This window comes from Onychomys torridus, chromosome 23 (genome assembly GCF_903995425.1).
Source record: "Onychomys torridus chromosome 23, mOncTor1.1, whole genome shotgun sequence".
Taxonomy (NCBI): Eukaryota; Metazoa; Chordata; class Mammalia; order Rodentia; family Cricetidae; genus Onychomys; species Onychomys torridus.
This window is the reverse complement of record NC_050465.1, coordinates 2,439,313-2,460,106: the sequence shown is the minus strand read 5'-3', so window position 1 is coordinate 2,460,106 and position 20,794 is coordinate 2,439,313. Positions and strand designations below refer to the sequence as shown.

Here is a 20,794-nt window from a genome sequence, read left to right as displayed (position 1 = left end):
ATAGTAGGGGTATATAAGGTACAGCAGGGGGCAGAGAAGTGTGCCTTCGTTTTCTTTTAACAGGGATTCTCAAAGTATATTTTCCAGACTAGTAGCATAAATATCACCTGGGAACCCACGTAAATCATAACCTCAATTCCTCCTCATACTGACCCAAAAGCTCTGGCCCAGCAATCTGTATTTTAACAAGCCATCCAGATGATTCTAAGGCACAATGCAGTGGGAGAGCATGTTGAGGTAAGCATGAAAAGATGTAAACTCGGGAGTGGATAGTGATCTTGAGGCATCAACTATTAAATATGTTGCTTAAAAAAAAAAAAAGATTTGGGGTAGAAATAGATCTGTGCAAGTCACCTGTGCATAGAGAGCAGATGAGTGAATAAAACGGTTCTTCCTCAGAGATGGTTTAGATTAGAAGGGATGAGAACCCAAGCACATCAATATTTAAGCAAAGCAAAAGAAGAAAAGTTTCCAAAGGAAACTGAGGTGTGGTCAGTAAGGTAGAAAAAAAACATAAGGCTGATGCAGGATCCCAGAAGCCAAACCCTAAGAGCATTTCAATGGGAAAAGCATGGTCAGCAATGTGGCTATAGTAACAGGGCCACAGGTAACCCCGGTGAAACCAATTTTCAGGAATTAAACAAAGAAAATCCAGGATGTGTGCCTGGGAAATTGAGTGTGATGTGGACTGTGGGGACAAGAGTGTGGAATGGACTCAGGAAGTCTAGCAGTTAGGGAATAGAATAATACAGGGTGGTGGCTATATAGGGATAGAGAAATTGTCACAGGGTTTTGAACATTTTATTTTTTTAAGATAAGAGAGACTTGGAATGGAGCTGCTGATGGAAAGAAACAAGGAAAGAAGGTGTGGTAGAAATAAGCACACTTAGGAAAGGAGGGTCCCTGGGAAGGAAGGAGTAGGATCAGAGCCCTGAAGAAAAGATTAACCTCAGGCAAAAAGACTAAGATACCAGCTGCACTACACTAAACACTACAAGAGGAGATGAGACTACCCATGAGCCTTGTTTCCTCTGAAATATGGGGACCAACCACATCTGTAAAAAGTGGGAGAGAGACCCAGTATATGCAAAGCTCATCTTTCCACACTCTAGAAAAGAAATGAATGAGAATGTGTCCCAAAACACAGACTGTATATGACAAGGGTGGTGAACACACTCAACCCCGTAACTAGTAACTCCTCATTGAGCTGATACCACACACTTGGAACTGTATTATGTGATTCACATACAGCACTAGAATTAATATTCCCTAGCAGTCCAATGAAGTAGACAGGATTCTACAACAATTTTAAGGTTTGGAAAAATAAGGCTCAAAAATGCCAAATAACAGGCTTGCTTTCCAATGGATACCAATTAGGGAAGCACAGGGGTAGGTAAGGATGCAGCTTGAATCTGATTAATGCCAATACCTCACCCTTCCTATGATGCCATACTAACTCCAAAAATGTAATGGCATTGGTGGAAATAATAATGGAAAAGGAAACCATGCTATCTGAGAGATTTGCCTGAATAATAGACACTGAAAGAGTCAACTTCATTTTGGATACTTCTTGAGTTTGAGGTCCCAATGAAACAAACACATGCGGTTCCTTGTCCAAGATGGATAGGATCTACATCCTGTGATAGAGATTGGGAATGTCAACTGGAATATAAATTAGGTAACATTAGTCTACCTAATAGAAATATATGGGCTGAGACTGGTAAAAAAAAAAAAAAAAAAAAAAAAAAAAGCCTTAATAAATTAAGATAAATAAGTGGATGAAAAAGAAGTTAACACCCAAGCTGAGCAGAGTCCTAATGTCTCTTTGGGGCCCCAACCTCAACTCTTCCCAGGGTCATCTTAGATGGGGCTTTGCAGTGATCCCAGTTCCCAGGAGCTGGTTACATTAACTTCAACACCATCCTGCTTCTCTCTGAGCACTCTCTGCTCCAAATCTTTCCTTTGCCCAGGAGAAATGACTTTTAAATTTGTCTCCACTAAAGCTTTAATTGGCTTTTAGTCTCATGGCTCCCCAAAGACCCAAAATGCAGACATACACTCATGCACTTTCACCTCTGGCTATCTTTATCTGACCCATTCTGCATCTTTCTCAACAGATGAATGATTCCTCCAAGTTTAAGTTGGTTTTCACCTGAGTTTTTCTTAAAGGGACCAGCCAGCATATCTTACTGTGATGTCATCATTTCAGTAGCACAAATGTGTTCACTAAAACCAGACTCTCATTTCTTTACCTGCCTTCTAAAGACTAGTTAGTACACTAATGGGACAAATAATGAAAAAAGGTTAGACATTATCTTAGAGGGCAACACAGGGATTGGCCACTGAGCATGGGAAGCTAGACCAGATGAGTTATACCACGTTTGGAGTTCGCAAGCCCAAAGATACCAAATGATCATATCTGTTACAAGCCTTTTAAAGTATATTTAATATTCACCCAATAGAACATCTCTAACAGTCAGATCACTGCTGGTTGAAAGGAAAAAAATTAAATGCTGCTTCCCAAAGGCCAGCCCCCTTTTCAATTCATTTGCTATGACCTAGAAACAGCAGGACCACAAAATGGCCATTAAAATGGAATAGGAGCCAGCTAGTTTAAACAGGAATAAGTTAGTTTTTACAGATTATATCATTTCTAAGAACCATCAAGCTCCCAGGAAACAGGACAATGCACATTCAAAAACAGCTAATGTTTAAAGCTGGCATTGTTTGTGTATTTGATGAACAAATGCTTTTCCTTAATAAAATGATAGGCTCTAGCACTGAATGCAAATCAAGGCAATGTGAGCAACCATCCCAGCTAGCTTACAGACATGTGGATAAGTCACTGATTTTGCTACCAATTGGCAAATCTCAAGATTTATAAAATGAATGCTGTATAGCTGCTGAGCAAGACTGGAGACTCAAGCATTAAACAGGAGAGTCACCAATTTGGTCCTTCAGTTTACTGAACAGAAAGGTGGCATCTTTTGCAAAACAATATGCAAAAGAAGACTGTTCTAGGGGCTGCAACTGAATTAAAGATGTACAAAAACACATGAAGGAAATAAAAAGCCACAGCCAACCATAAAAAAGTACTAGCAAAAAGGTAGCTAGGTAGCTATAAAGAAGAGTTACAAAAGGAATGACCATACATTTGTTGGAAGAAATAAGTAAAGGCTTAAACAAAAAACATCTGTGGTAACCAGACTTACAATAGCCCAAATCATGTCTACCATCTTGTTTCAAGTTCTTATATAACTCCAACCCCCTCAAGCATAGGCAACAGAATACAGCAAAGATAATGGGTTGTCACTTCCATACTGAGTTACATATGACTGTACCTTCCATCTTGCTAGCTAACTCTCTCACTGAATCCGATGAAGCTTGCTACAAAACAGAAGAGCCTATGTAGAAAGCAGCCAAAGGCAGCCTCCAGCTTACAACCTGCAAGAAGCTTAGGTTCCCAGCTCCAAATGTGCTAGGAAATCACTCTAGTCAATTTCACTGAAGCTTAAAGCAGATCTTTCTTCACAGTCCAGCCTTCAGATGACCCAACAGGTTGACTTCAGCCCTGTGAAGATGCCTTCTGTTTTCCCAACCCCAGAAGTGTATTTGTTTTCTATCACCACGCAATAAATCAACACAGATTTGGAGGCTTAACATAATGTAACTGTTATTTCGGTTCTAGGAGTCAGGAGTCAGGAATTGGCTCATCTAGGTCCTTTGCTTCTGGGCTTTTCACAGTAGAAAGACGCACAGACACGGCAAAAAATGAGCAGGGTATGTTTGGAGACCCTGGGACAAGAGCAGCAGGCTCAGGAGCACAGTCATGCAAAGCACTGAACAGGAGGCCCTGGTGGGGAAGCACCACCAGAGACCAAGAAAGCTCATTGATGATGCTGTATAGTCTGAAAAGCTCTGCAGTAGAGTCATGTGACACTCCTTGGCTCAAGAGACAGCAAGCTTGAAAAACATGGTTTGGAAAATCCCACAATGGAAGGCAAGGCTTCATCCTTTGAAGGAGTTTTCCCTCTCAATACCTCACTTGATTTATGCAAGAATCCATGAAGTTGTCAAGGTGTTTATTACAAAGGATTTTTATGAATACGGAAAATGGCAATCACGCTTCTTCAGTTCCTATCCTGCAGTGTTGACACACTTTGTTAGAAACCATTTAGCTGCTAGAGAAGTAAACAACTAGCCAGGCAGCCTTGGATCCTGATCTTTCTGCACCAGGACAGGCTGAGGCAGCACTCCTAACAGAAACTAAAGAGGCAATAAGATGAGGTGAGCTGCAAAGTGCAGGGTCGAATAGCTGAAGGGCCCAAGGGAAGTCAGAGTAAGATCTAGGGGTTGACAGGTTGGAACCACCAGCTGAGGAATAGGACAGACTTTACTATGCAGCTGTGCTTTCTTTCAGGGGACTTGAGAGTGGGCACTTGCGGGTGGAAGGAGAATGGTGATGTATTCACACGCTAGCATTTGGAATATCATCATGTTAGCATTATCTGCAAGCCATAAACAGTGTTTAACTACACAGTGTTAAATACAATCTGCCCTTACTAATGGGCCTTCCACAGCCAAAAACACACAGCCTAGTTTATCTCTACAAGCTAAGATCCTCACTAACTTTTTGAAAACCTACACAAGTCACAAACATCATTACATCTAGTACATTAGTCAGGCAGATCCCCCTTGGCATGTTTCTGCATGACTTAAAGACCATCTCCAAAAGTTCTCAAAGGAGAATGGGAATTATTTGGAGTGATCCAAAAGGTACTAGATGCCAACAAGATGAGCCTGTAGGCACGTGTAGTTCGGCACAGTGGCAATGAATGAATGTTCTCTAAGCCTTCTTCAGAATGAAAAACTTATTATGAAAAAAAAAAAAACTTACTTTTTTTTTAATTGAAAAAACAAAAAATGCTTCAAGGAAGAGGGTTAAAGACGAAGTTACAAAAAAAAAGGTTTCATTGCTCATAAGCATGGCACAGGCTGGCCAGAGAGAGGAAAAAGGAGGAGCTACTTAACCTAAGGCTAGAATCTGACTTCACAGACAGGCAGCCTCTGGAGCACAGTTGATTCATGGGTTTCTGAATACGTATGTTCAATAAACCCTGAAATGAACTTTTCATTTCCTTGTTACAAAGTAAGGGTTGAAGACAAAGAAGAACCTTCCCTGAATAATGGCTGGTTTTAAAGAACTAGGAGACTGAGTCTTTTAAATGAAAGTAATCTTCAACCACCTGACATCTACTAAAGGAGAGTGAGGTACTCCCTCAGTCTTGTACACAGCTCTCTAAGTCTGTCACTGGCTTGCCCCTAAGCTTGCTGTATCCACCAGCTTGCTGTGCTTTAACAGAGCACCATTCCTCCAGACAAGTCCAAAAGCAGTCCATCTACTTGACCAGCTTGCTGATTTCCTGTAGTTTAACAGTACACAAATGTATAATCCCTCCTGTGGGACCACACTTAGGTTTTCAATCACTTTCTGGGTATCACACCAGAGTCTTCTATGAGACACAATTCAACAGTCAGAAGCTGAATCCCAGCCCTTCTTACCCTTAGCCTTACTGTTCTTTTTTACTGAAGACTATTAGCACCCATCAGCTGCTAGGTCTGAACCCCCCTGCCTAGTTCACGTCTGAGCTGCCACTGTGGTTCCTATTCTGAAGGCCCCACCATCTATTCTGCACTCAAGTTAGCAGCCACTTCTTGTTGCACAGCTGATCTGAATGACCAGTGTCCACACTCCTCCTCTCTTCCTAACAACTGAATCCCTCTCCATAGCTACCTTAGGTGACTCTTCCCTACTGAGCTCTCTTGGCAGCCATGGATAAATTTGCAAACCTTAGTACCGTCTCCTTTCTGGCTTCCTCTTCAGTCTTTCTAGTATGCACACTGGTCCCACTGAAGTTACTACTCATCTACTTCCATGACCCTGCTCATACTCAGAATATGCTTCACCTTCTCACATCCAGCAAATCCTATTTATCCTTCAAAGCCCAGAGAATACACTATCTTCTGCTGTCTCTTACCCATGCTGTCTCTTACCTTGTCTCTCCTCCATGAATAGTTTCTCCCTTCCTGTGAAAACCATTCCTTTTTCCCTACATGACACTGCCTGTGGTTACCAGCAGCCTCTGCTTTTTTATAACTGTCTTTGCCTCTGACTCTACAAGACACTGTAGCTTCAGTACTTGCAAGCCATGGAGAAAGCATCAAATGGATCACTGGTCTGTTAATGTGTTGGTTCTCTTTGAGTCAGAAGTCCACTTAAGGCCTAAGCAGGCAGTGAGGCCATTATCTAACTGAATCTACCCCTCCAGTAGAAGCGGCCCCCTGATCTATTCGCAACAGTTGAGTGCCTGTCAAGGACACACATCTAGATTTTCCTTTATATTCACCTGGTTCCCCAACAACTAACACAAAGCTTGTTGTGCACAAATACCATATGGGCTACAAACAAGTATAATGTCCACTTAGAAATGAACACCCTAGACCCAGAGAAGAAAAGCAACTGCCAAGTTTACATGGCAGGCAAGTAGCAGAGTGGGACCGGTGCCTCCTTCACACCACCCTGTACAACAGTTAGCAGACTCATTCACTGGAATGCCCACCAGAGGCACAATAGCTGTAGGACAACCAGAAGCCTGTCAGCACCTTGACTCTACTCGGTTACTCTTAGTTGAGAGCACAGAGAATCCAACTCAAACTGGCTTACCTAACAAATATGATTCATTTGTTCATGTAACCTGGAAGTCCATAAGTAGGGAAGACTTCAGGGTCAGTTGATCCAAGGCTCATTAACGGCTGTGAGGGCTCAGACACTTTTGGTTCTTCACTCTTCTATCCACAATACTTAGTAAATCATAGAACAGTTGCCAACAGTAATTAGGGATAAATGTTTCCTTGTTCATATCCAAAAGGAAACAACTTATGTCCCAGAATTCCAAGTAAGGTTCACCCTTATTAGACTGCTTGGGCCACGGATCTTTGGAAAGTGGGAAAAGTATAAAGCTACAATGTCCAATAAAGAAGTCACTATTCACATGTAGCTATTTAAAATAAAATTAAACACATTTGAATTTTCAGTTTCTCAGCCACACCAGTCCTGTTTCAGGTGGTCAACAGCCTCGGTAGTAATTTAGGCTGGAAATTCCCATTGCTGCTTTAAGTTCTACTAGCATAAAGCAACTGAATGTGCCAAAAACTTTATAGAACAACAAAGACCTCACTCTGCAGCTAGGATCAACTTCATTCAAATTGACAGGTACCTGCCAAGGGTATGGACGTCCAGATAGAAATGAGAAAGAAAGGGGAAACATGAACTAGTTAGGCAATGAGCACTTTCTGAAAGCAATGGGCCCTGACTTGATCTTTTCAAAACATAGGCTAATAGAGAAGTCTTCCATGCTATGGGCATAAATAATTTTCTTTTATAAATTTGTTAACTTCTTCTGGGACCCTGAGAACAGAAGTCATTTCTCTAAGCCTCAATAATCTCGTCTGTGAAATAAAAGAACACCCCAGATTAGATGTGTGTAGCCTTTCAGCACAGGTTTCAGTTAGTAAACTTTTAAAATTAACTTTTGTCTAGAATCTCACATTTGACCATTTTTATAACAACTCCATCTATAATTAATTTCCTATTTTTTTAATCAAAGCATGTTCACTAGAGCTCCTGATGGCTAAGAAAGTCAGGCATTTTGGAGGGCCCCAGTCACTTGTATCAAATGTGATACAAGTTTGCCTTGCAGTTTAACCAAATGTAAATTTGCATTTTCACCCAGTGTTTGGAAATAACTGTCAGTCAGGTGAACTGCCCGACTAACAGCCACTAGGGATAAAATACTGCATGCTAGAAAGAGTATTTATGCTGTTGTGGATCTGTCCAGCACCATGTCTCTGTAAATTTTTGTTAATAAGATTACTAGGTTTTATTTATTTACTTTGTGTGTGTGTGCACTACACACATACACACACACACACACACACACACACACACACACACACACACACACCACAGTCTGTATGTAGAGGCCAGAAGACAGCTTGCAGAAGTTGATTCTCTTATTCTATCAGGTGGATCCCAGAGATCTGCCATTTTTGTAGCAAGTGGCTTCACCAAAGAGCAATCTCCCTGGTCCTTCTATGATTTCTGAGGCAATATAATGTATGTGTCAACAGATACGACTGTTTAGTCCATCTGCTGTCACTCCCATGGACTGGCATGACACTGAATAGACAGAGGAAAGAGTTGGGGAGCAGGACTGAAGTTTAGTGAGCATGGGAAGGAGACAAGGAAAAAGGATGTTACCACTCAGAGAAGTCGCTCTTCCTGTCTCATTGCCAATGAGCTGCAAGAAAGTACATTATAAAATAATCTAGGGAGCCGACAATGAAGTTATAGTGCCCAGCAAGCAAGAGGCCAAGGAGCATCACTCTGAGAAGAGATTGGAAGAGCCCAAAGGAGGGAGATTCCAGTGAACCTGCAGGTTTCAGTTCATTCAGTGGAAACCAGAAGCCTGCTGGTACCTCTGCCTCTGCTTCGTTACACCTGGTTGAGAAAGTCAGGAACAGACAGCCAGATACAAGATAGAGGAGGGCTGTGACGCCTGCCTGCAGCAACCGTGTGATATGAATTCACAACATGCCCCCAGGGTTGGGCATGCCCAGCGGACCTAGACATTTCTGCCTAGTTATTTCCGGTTCAAAATAGCCATTTCCGGGTCAAAACATCTCACATGACTAGGACCTCCGTGGCTTTGCGTTGTTGCATAAAGCGCGCGTGCAGCCATGTGATCTACGGCATGCATGGAGTAGCCACATGAGTTCCTTTACGCACACGTGGCCCACCCTTTATAAGCTGGCGCCATTTTGCACCAGCCTCTCTTTCCATCTTGACCACGTGTGTTTCCCACAGGTCCCCTAAGTTTCTATTACAATAATCATGCATTAAAAGTGCTAATAAAACTGCTGACAAGCATGCTTTCTCCCAGGTACTGTGAGGGGACTGTGGATAAACTAGTTCTATCCAATCAGTTACTTGTCATGTCAGAAAAGTGTGCTGCCACTCAAGCCTCGGGTTTTCTCTGTCAAACAGGAATAAGTGAGTAGGTCAGAACAACTGCTGGATTTTTTTTTAAAGGGGGGTTGGAAAAGACCCTGAAAAGTAGCCGGCAAGCTCTAATGATATTTCAATAAATAACAGACCTGAGCATAGCAGAACATTGCTACCATCATATCACTCCATAAGTTCTGTATGAATAACAAATGGCAAAGGAAAGTGGCACAAGGTATAACATTTTTCAGAGACTGAGTAGTCCTCATAGAGGAACCCCAAGTCATTCAATGTTTATGACTCATCACAATCCAGCTTATTACATCCCTACTGTTACAGAAAAATATTTACCCAAAGATCTCTGACCAGCTCCCTCATTTCAGGAACAAATGGAGGACTTTGACCTTGTTCACTTCCCTCCCGGTCCACTGCTCCATCCTAGGCTACCACCAACTGAACGCCTGCTCTGTGATAATTTAGAAATAGATAAGCAAGATCCTTGAGCATAATATCCAGAAGAAGGAGGGCATACAGTAAGAATAGGGGTCAAATTTTATAGATTATAACAAGAGAAATTCTTTTTATTACACAATAACAATTTTGGTTATTAATATAACCAAGTACTTATTAAGACAGATTAGAAGGTCTAGGAATGTAGCTCAGTAGATCATCTGCCTATAACAGGAAAGTTTTTGCATAATGATTGACAAAACTTTATCACAGAATGTGGCTTCTGCAGCAAGCCACAGGAAAATGTAATGGAATTCAGCTACTATCACAAAAGTTACTACTTGGAAAAGTAAAGGACTTTTCCAAAGATCAAGCCATGGCTTAAGAAGTCTTGGTGATATTTTAGCTTTTGTATATATATTAGCCAATTCCTACAATGATTTTCTTGTAATGCTATGTGCGGTTCCAAGAACTTCTAACAAGTGTATTTATCTAAAATACCTATCAAGCATCCAAGGCCAAAGATCTCCTGAACTAAGGTAACACCCTTATGAAAATAATACCTATCTCCTAGGTCAGATGTATAGCTTTATTTCTTGTGCAATTTAAGGTGAGATTCTCCTTTCTTATATAGCCTTACTAACATTATAGACTCCTAACTTCTTACTTAACCACTTGTAGAAATGTAGACTGAGCACATAAATTCCCTTTCTGATAAACTAACCGATATTAGCTCTCAATTGACCTCCTCCTTTAACCACTCCCTTTTTGAGTTGTAAAAGAAAGCCTGACAGTCACTGTCTGAGGAAAATTCTTAACTGCCTTTTTGACCCTTGTAGGAATTCAAGCCTGGTGACCCACCTTGAGGGGAAAGATTGTTACTGCTTGGGTTTATAACTTCTTGCAAGCCGCAAAAATATATCATAGAGATTCAGCTGAACTTTGACCAGCCAAGGGTCTGTCAAAAGGCAAGCCATTTATTATGAATATTTGGTGTTACCCAGCCTTTAATATTTCAGCTGTCCTCTGCTATAAAATCCTTGTGTGCCCAGACCAATTGATAAACAGTTCAGCTCCCCTGACCTGCTGAACCTACTAAGTTTACTAACTGCCCTGCTGAGCTTAGGAGACAAGCTGGTGGGAGACCCCCAGCTTTGTTTCCTGTGCTAATGAAGCTCAGACCATCCCTTGGCTTTGAGGAGGCTTAGTGGTTCTCCAAAGCACTTTGAGGACAAAAGAGGCTTTTACATATCAAGGTGAGAGATAAAACAACATTCTTGAGGAGGCAGGGAACCATGTGACCAAGGAAAGAAAAGGCAGGTATTATCCGTAGACAGAGAGAGAACAGAATGGAGAAGAGAAAAGAGAATGGAAGAACTAGACAGGTAAGAACTTGGGAAGAACAAACTGAGATAAGGAAGAACTATACTGAAGGGCTAGAAGAGAGTACTAGAGGAATGAGATGGAAGATGAGGAAGAGCCAGATGGGGAATTATTAGATGCGTAAGAACGAGATGAGAAGAACCTAGATGGGGCAGAATTAAGACAAAAGAATTAAGATAGAACTTAGAGGGGACAGCAGATAAATGTAGAGAGAAATCAGGCAAGAAAGGAGCTAGGCACGAAAACAGAACTGAAGCTGTGTAGATAGGATTTTAGCCCAGAGGAATAAAGTAGACAGACAAAAAATTTAGTGTACTTAGATTCTTTTCCTGAAAATAATTCTCACCATTTGCAGTTTCTCTTCTGGGCCCCTGGGAAGAATATTATTAAGGCTGGTTCTTTAATAATATTCAAGAGGCTTCATTCTATGTCAGTTTTGAAGTAGATAAGAAAATCACTGCAAAAATATTTTTCTAAGAATTTACCTAATATATTGTTATTTAAGCCATTTAAAAATCTCTCATCAACAATTTTACTGCTATTTTACATGATATATTGATATTTAATGGGAAATAAAATTATGATGCAGTGAATACAAATAATTACTAGAAATAAATACCTACCCAGCTGTGTCTAATGGTACAGCTCTCTAATTTCAACTCCTTGGGAGGCTGAGGCAGGATTACAAGCTCAAGTCCTATAAGGACAACAGCATGAGTTCAAGGCCATCTTGGACAACTAGTGAGACTGCTTCAAAATACAAGGAGGGCTAGAGCTAGAGCTAAACATCCAACACTTCCCCTCCATGCAAGTGAGGCTCTAGGTGCAAATGTCAGCGTGGGGGAGGGGAGGAGGAAGGGAAGGAGAAGGAAGACGGAGAGTCAATAACTGAGGAGATGAAAAATACATAAAGAGATTTTTAAAATAATTTTTAAAACTGAGGAGTATTAGGAGTATCAAGATGATAATACAGCTAAATGGATAAATTCTCATTACTTTTTACCAAAATTGACACAAGAGGAAATTCATAATTTGAAACTATCAATTAATATGTTTGAAAACAACATAATCTCATTTTCTGAAAAACAAAAGGTGCAAATAACTTTACAATGCATTATACCCAATCTTAAACCAAAACAAAACAAAACAAAACAAAAAGAACAGTTAATCCACAGTTTTTACAAGCTATTCTGGAAAAAACAAAAGCCAGTTTTAAAAAAAAAAATGTATTAAGCCACTCTATGAAGCTATTATAATTTTGTATCTAAATACTGTATAGTGGCAAGAAAATCTTATGTCTATTTGAACATGAAACAAAAAAATTATACACTATACAGTACCTAAATGAACCTTATAGTATATGCAAAAAACAGTAATAAATTGAGATTACATAAGATTTATTCTAGGAGTTCAAGGATGGTTCAATATCTAAACTAGAAGAGATATCCAAATGATAATCTCAATAAATAAATTATATATACCATAAAACCCATCAAGAGGTAAATCTTTAACTTACCATATGGAGAAAGACCTAATACCTAAAAGCAAGGGAAAACTTAAGAACACATAAGCATATGATAAATGTCATAACACCAAAATTGAAGTTTTTTTTTTCCAGTCATTGATACCATAGAAAAATATGAAAGACAAATAACTAAATGACAAAATTTTTTAAAAAGTATCTACAATGCCTAAACTGAAGAGTTTACTACAGAGAACAGATACGGATTTCTACAAATCATCAAAAGTAGAGTGATTCATCATATTAATAGTAAAGAACTGACATTTACAGACTTTAGCTTGGACTACAGAAACTAGAACGCTGGGAATGGTCAAATGGTTTAGAGATGCAGGGGCTTGCCTAGTGTATAGGAGATCTTGGGTTCAATCTTCAGTACTACCTAAAAGAACAGAACAGAAGTGGAGATCTGGACAACCCTCCTCATTGACAGAGATAAGACAAAGAGAACACTGCCAGTGGGAGAGAGTCTGTGAGGTCATTTTGACTTGGATCAAGGCCTTGCTTAAATTAATGAAGAAGTGAGCTCCTGTCTCACTTTGTCTTCAATGCAAGCATCTCTTCGGGAACTCTACAGGGAAGGCTGTGGCTAGTCTGGGATTTGAGTGGGGGACTTAGGATATTACAGGACCCGGCCATCATCTCTCTACCAGATATTACTGCAGTATCCATCCAATCTAAAACACGGGGAAGCAAAAATTCCCACTGTATCCTTTTTTAAAGAAAAGTCTGGACAAGGTTTTACCTTTTTTAAAACAGATTTTTAAAGATTGGTACAAAAATTCAGATAATAGAAAACAGCTAGGGGTTTAATATTTATTCTAATTTTTGAAGCAAATTGACTGTCTTTTACTCATACTAATTATCATTATGTACAGTGAAGATCTGGAAAAAGAAGAAATTCAGATTTGAGAAAGAAAAATGGTTGACAGACAATTTGTAGAAGAGGACCTTGGGGTTTCAATAACTCTAAGAATCCCATCAGAATAATCACACAGGTCTGCTCTCGTGAGCCAGACAGAAGGAAGGAGAGACAAAGATAGGAGACAGGCACTGAAAGGTCCGAAGGGTAGGGGTCTTCTTCTCAGTGGTGACTTAGGCAAGCCTATGAGGAGTGGTTATAGATCAATTCAAATCTCAGGAAAGGTTAAGGATTCTTCACAAAGTCTTGGGAAAACAGTGGCAGTTGGCTGGGAGATTGAAGCAAAGGTGTCATTAACATCACATTCCAAATCTATGCTCACCTATCAGGTACTGGTAGAGTCTAGTCTCCAGACAAGGAAACTGGAAAAGGTCTTTGAAGACTCTGCTGAGCTAGATACAGGAAATGTACTTCAATGATCACCTGATTCTGAGGCCAAGCTGTTCTTAGCATTCCCAGTGATGAAAGACACACAGCTATATATCACTTGGCAAAGACTTTTATCCTTTGAAACTTGCTAAAACCAGGCAATCTTTGCCAAAACATTTTTCAAAGCCACTGATGCATTTAAAACCAGTGAAATTTAATTAAGCTGTCCCCAGCCTCTTCACAATAGCAGATCTTTTTTCCGAGTGCTGAGGATCAAATCCAGGGACTTATGCTCCTAGGCAAGTGCCTCTCTCACTTAGCTATACTCTCAGCCATTACGATAGACTGCCATGTTGACAAGAATCCGTGTCGGCTGAGTAGTAAAAGCTCAGTTTCAAGAAGCTATGGAACTGGATCTCCAAACAGGGCCAGGTCTGTGGCTCTTCCCTCCTTCCCTCTCCGTGTGTGTGTGTGTGTGTGTGTGTGTGTGTGTGTGTGTGTGTGTGTATGTGTATATGTATATGTATATGTATGTATATGTATGTATGAATATATGCATTTATTCATGTCATCTTCCTAGGAGAAACTGGTGGGCCTCAGATATACAGAGGCCATTTCTCTTAATTTAATGAAGAGTCTTTGCTACAAACAATTGGACTGGGGCTATGTTCTCACTTAACCAGAGAAGATGATGCTGAAGTTTCCCAAACAAAGAGAAAGAAACCCAAGCATACATATGCAATATGTATGTAGCATTTGTATTAGGTAAAGAAACAAGATATTTAAAATAACACTTTGAAACAAAAACATGAACTAGGATTAATAATACACTTGAAAGTACAATACAAAGCAAAGAATCTTTCTAGAAGACTTAGAGAAAGTTTATGGTGTTCTTCAGATTGTGGTTTATTTCAATAACAACTTTCAAAACCTTAAATGATATTTAAAAAAAAAAAAGTACTAACATCTTAATTGTAACCAGATTTCATATTATTCTAAGCAAGACAATCTGGTTGAAATACCCTTAAAAATGCTGTGATTTTCTAAAAGAGCAAATTGCAATTTTCCTAAATATCAAAAGGGCAAAAAATGAGAACCAGCCATGCGGCTTCACAAACTCTGTTTAGAGGCAGCTAGAGGGAGGGATCTGCACTAGACACTGAGGGAAGGATTGAAGCTGCTCCCTTAGTCAAGGCTACTAAGAAAGCAACAGAAATAGAAGCGGACTAGGAACATGTGAAAAGAATAAGGAAAATACAAACACACACGCCACGGACTTGGGAAGCACTCCATGAACTTTTCCTGTGAGAGACAAGAATTACGGTAGATGATAGATACATCGGGAACGGGACTGGCCCCAGCGCTTACTTCCCAAGGCCAAAGAACAGGATAACTGACGATCAGGTCATCCACCCTGCAGCTGCTCCCTTCATCCTTGTGACTGTGTCAGTGTCTTACCCTCTACTTGGTGCCAAGGGAAAGGTGGACACTGAGGTCTTCTGAGCCACCGAACTGGGTTTCTTCTAAGCAGCTTTGATCAAACACTCAAATGGTTCTAAAGTATCCCTTTCTTGATTCTGTCCTATAAGGATCTTTCTTCTTAGTGATCTTGTTCATTCAAACAACAACAACAACAACAACAACTGGCTATTTAGGGTCCTGGTTATATCCCTCTCTTCTCACTAAAAAGACATAGCTTCTAGTATGGACATTGTTGTACACAACATGCATACAACTCTGTCTTAAAGACGATATTCAACTATTTTTAAAGAAGGAAAGGAGAAATCAGAAGAGTGAGACCACTGGTTTCCTAAGCTACAGACCAGGAGGAACCCGCGTCCCCGCAGGCCAGTGTTCCTGGGAATGGAGGCAGACAAGAGTGACAACGCAAACACATTCGAAATGAATCTCACAGCTGGGAAGTTACTCTGAATGAGCAATCCTTGCCACCAAAATGACACATGCTTTCAGAGCATGCTCTTGGGCTAAGGTCATAAGCTATGGAGAAAAACAGCAATGTCTCTGCAATTCTTCCTGACATCAGCCCAGCCTTCAAGATCTGAGCTGTGCTTGCCAGATCTTACCATAGGTAGTCTGCTCCTCCTCTGGTAATCTTTGGGCATTCCTCCTGGTGTTTCATGGTGACTGGACCAGAAATGTCCTGATAACAATGTTTGTTCTCTAACCAACCTAGCCAGGTCCATGTTGCTCACTCTTCTCCATTTCCAAGTATATACAAAACTCATTCTGGCTGGCAATATCACCTCTCTTTTTAGAACCTCTTAGAAACTTAGATACTGCAATACTAAACTTGCAAATATCTTATGCCCTTAAGTTTCCTGGAGTGTGGCCAGGTAGAGCCTTTGGGTACAAATCTGGATTCACATTTTTGCAACTTGACATTTTCTATAGCTATGCAACTCATGGCTTATGTGTCATTCAGAAAAAAATAAGACTTTTTTTTGTTTTGCTTTGTTTTGTTTTGTTTTTTTAAGGCTTAGAATCAAAATACCTTCTGAAAATAATCTATTTTCAAAACTCAAAGTGATCTATGCCTACCACATATGACAAATACATTTTTAAATTATAGACTGAACTAAAGCAAAACTGAGGGTAAAATAAAGTGTGTTTTTGTTTTTGTTTGTGTTTTTAATGAGGATTTTAAGACTTGCTTAATCCTGGCTGAAGGTATAGCTCTGGTAGACCACTTAGTTAGCATGTGGAAGCTTTAGGTAAGAGAAAGGTAGGCATGGAGAGAGGAATAGAAGGAAGGAAGGAAAAAGGAAGGGAGAATAATTCTGTTCATATCAACCACAGAGTAGAATGGAACACACTGCAGCTAAGTACCAATAGTAACTCAAAACCTATCACAAACATGGCAACAGCAACCACTTCACACAAACCACTGGGTGGCACTTCCTCTCTCTTATAACCCGTCTACCAGAGGTTGCTTTTCCTAAAAGCTACCACAGACTCTGGGAAAATACCATCATTCTGGGAGTTTCTTACTTTGTTGCAGAGAGGTTTCAACTTTAAAAAAAAAAAAATCTGCTATAACAAAATGTCAAACAGCTGCCCAAGACTCACTCACCTTTGTCAGGAGTATGAAGTGACAGTTTCTTAACACCATCGACCAGCACACTGGTGTTGCCATGCCTGTCTTCTGAATCGCTGTCATCAAACTGGGCCTCTCTAACAACATCAGGACTATTCCAGGCTTTGGGGGACTGCTGCAGGAGGTGGTGTCCACAGCACTCCTCAGAGACATCAGCTTCATAAGTAGCTTCTGTTTCTCTGTCATTGCTCTCTGCTTTAACTGCCTGAAGAAAGGAGAGATGCAAACTCTTCTAAATCACTGCAGGCAGCTGGCAACATTAGATATTCACAATACATGATTGGGAAAAAATAGACCTTTATTCTTCCAAGGCATAGACTACCCTAGTAAACAAGCCAGCAATGCTAGGCTGGTACTCAGGTCTTTAAGATGTTACCTTCTCAGGATTCTGATCTACATTTTCATCCCCTCTCCCTAAACCCTAAAATCCTAGAAAGTTCCACATTGCTTCATGAAATTGTACCACATAGAAGCAATCAGCATGTAAGGAGAGGATAAAAGAATTCACCCAGGTATGCCACAGTGTTTCCCATGGACCTCACTAAGAATGACTTCCAGATAAGACAGTAGACTCCAAGTTGCTTCCATGTGACCAAAGAGAAAAATAGTCAGAATAAGGAAAATAGACTGTTTGAAAGAGAGGAGAGAAGTAGCTTCAGAAATTCAAAAAAACATAATGGTAGGACACTGGAAGGTAAGCTGGGGGAGAGGGGCAGGGGGAGACAGAAGCACCATCCAAAAGCAAATGTTCTCTTCTCTAAAGGGCCACAGGTAGCTGAGCTCAGAGAGTAGGCTGCTCAATAGAAGATCCCAAATCAAACTCAAAGAGGTACTTATACCAGCAGATGCATAGACCACAACACAGAAACATAAGAAACATGAAAAGCAAGGTTAATATGGCTTCTCCAAAAGATTCTAACTCCTTAAGCACTGAAATCAAAGATACTAAAGTGGGTAAAACACTAGATGACAATTTCAAAAGTTTGCTAGTGAAAACAATCAGTGACCTCAAAAATGATACAGATAAACTCAATCCAGGACCTAGAATGGGAGTCAGCAACCTCAGGAAAAAAATCAGCAATATGGATGAGATCATCAGCAATATGGATGAGATCGTCAGCAATATGGATGAGACTGTCAGCAATATGGATGAGATCATCAGCAATATGGATGAGATCATCAGCAATATGGATGAGATCATCAGCAATACAGATGAGATAATCAGCAATACAGATGAGATCATCAGCAATATGGATGAGATCATCAGCAATATGGATGAGAAAGTCAGCAATATATGGATGAGATCGTCAGCAATACAGATGAGATCATCAGCAATATGGATGAGATCGTCAGCAATATGGATGAGATCATCAGCAATATGGTGGATGAGATCATGAGCAATATGGATGAGATCTTCAGCAATATGGATGAAAAAGTCAGCAATATGGATGAGATCATTAGCAATATGGATGAGATCATCAGCAATATGGATGAGAAAGTCAGCAATATGGATGAGAAAGTCAGCAATATGGATGAGATCATTAGCAATATGGATGAGAAAGTCAGCAATATGGATGAGAAAGTCAGCAATATGGATGAGATCATCAGCAATATGGATGAGAAAGTCAGCAATATGGATGAGAAAGTCAGCAATATGGATGAGATCATCAGCAATATGGATGAGAAAGTCAGCAATATGGATGAGAAAGTCAGCAATATGGATGAGATCATCAGCAATATGGATGAGATCATTAGCAATATGGATGAGATCATCAGCAATATGGATGAGAAAGTCAGCAATATGGATGAGAAAGTCAGCAATATGGATGAGAAAGTCAGCAATATGGATGAGATCATCAGCAATATGGATGAGAAAGTCAGCAATATGGATGAGAAAGTCAGCAATATGGATGAGATCATCAGCAATATGGATGAGATCGTCAGCAATATGGATGAGATCGTCAGCAATACGGATGAGATCGTCAGCAATATGGATGAGATCGTCAGCAATATGGATGAGAAAGTCAGCAATATGGATGAGATCGTCAGCAATATGGATGAGATCATTAGTAATATGGATGAGATCATCAGCAATATGGATGAGATCATGAGCAATATGGATGAGATCATCAGCAATATGGATGAGATCATGAGCAATATGGATGAGATCATCAGCAATATGGATGAGATCATTAGCAATATGGATGAGATCATCAGCAATATGGATGAGAAAGTCAGCAAGGAAAAGCGAGAGATTTTAAAGCAGATGGTGATGACAACAAAAGCAACTAGAAAACTGGAAATTAACAACTCAATGAATCAAATAAAAATGCACTCAATACCATCACCCACAGACTCAATCTAGCAGGAAAGAAAATACTGGAGATGAGGAGCCATCTGATGGCATTCTACATTCAAACATCAATAAATAAAAAACAAATATGGCCACAACACCCAAGAACTCTGGGATACAATCCAAAGTCCAAACCTAAGAACTCCCAGGAAAGTAGGAGGAACTGAGATAAAGGCAAGTGCTCTCACAAGAGAAGATGCTATGGAAAAGACAAAATTAGATGTAAGAGTTTATAAAACATTCTCGTGAAGATATAAAGCCTTGGGGCTGGAGAGACAACTTGGCAGTTTAGAACACATGCTGCTCTCACAGAAGACCAGAGTTTGGTTCCCATCATTCACATGAGGCTGTAACATGAAGAGCCACATGACAATATTCTTTCCCATCTATACGAGTAATAGTAAAATAAATAAATAAACAAATAAAGAAGCTGCGTTTGGTTGAGTTGCTGAAGAAAACCTGCAACTTTATATGTAAATTGGCCTACCCACATCAGCAAAAAGGAGCAGTAGACTATGTGGGTTCCAGATATTACTATAACACTGTACCCTTTCTAATTAGGACTCTATTTCTGGATGGAAACAAGCCGTCTACAAGTTAAACATATAATAAAAACTAAAGTGACAATATATAGTATAGATAAATAGAAAAAAAAAACAAATTCAATCACTACTTACAGTCTGTGCCTGTCACTCTTTTAAACAAACGACAGCAAGTCCCCCTTTGGTGAGCACTGTCACAAAGCCTTTATCTTAACTGGGGTGACAGACTAATACCTTGTTTACATTAATCAAGAATTCATTCTTGAGTATTTTGCACAGCCCATACACTATTTTAGGAGCCACAAGTACAGCAGGGAACACAACAGTTTACTAGGAAAAAGTGCAATCAGAACTGTGGAAGCAATAAAGAGCTGGTGAAGATGTTACGAGTCTGAGAGAACGCTCTGGGGTTGCTAGCAACACTGCGTTATTTTGAAGATTCTTCAACAGAAGCAACATGTGGAGAGAGGCCTGAATAAAGTACTGAGCAAGCCTTCCTTGTGCTTATATTTGATCATGTGAAGAGTCTACCGAGTTTAACTGGGAGATTTCAAAATATCCATCTATCTACTTTCTGAAAACTAGATTAACAGTCTAATTAAATCACATGAAGACCATGCTTAATGAAAATTCATCTTACACAGGGCAGAAAAGTTAATAAAACCTTCCTACAATACTATCCCAAGATGATTAATACTATAATGTTCACTTAGAAAACCAAAGTGAAATTATAAAGAAATACACAGTCATAATAAAAATATCCCTAATGTTTTGGGGAAAATGCTTTATGAAATTATAGCAAGAGAAAAACTTGTATACAATGATTAGTTTCTCTGAGCAAAACTAAGCCTTTTAACAATTAAATAAAAATAAAAATAAAAACTAAGAGCTTGGAGTTCTCACTAGGTGTGGTAGATCAGACCTAAACACCCAGCATTCAGGAAATGTGAGGCATAGGGATTGAATTTGAGGCCACTAAAAAATGAATTTTAAGCCAGCCTTCACTATCTGTCCAAAAGGACAGTAACCTAAAAAAGGTTCTCTCGGGTTCTTTTCTGCAAGAGTACAAGTAAGTGA

General features: G+C 39.8%; 1 protein-coding gene across 3 annotated transcripts in view; it reads right to left on the bottom strand.

The window, feature by feature from the left end:
• Dis3l2 (DIS3 like 3'-5' exoribonuclease 2) overlaps positions 1-20,794 on the bottom strand; it is a 328,899-nt gene that overhangs the window by 194,916 nt on the left and 113,189 nt on the right. For all 3 annotated transcript variants that reach the window (XM_036173185.1, XM_036173187.1, XM_036173186.1), the window contains exon 6: positions 16,799-17,027. In XM_036173185.1, coding sequence (XP_036029078.1) covers positions 16,799-17,027 — 229 coding nt within the window. The remainder of the gene's footprint in view (positions 1-16,798; positions 17,028-20,794) is intronic.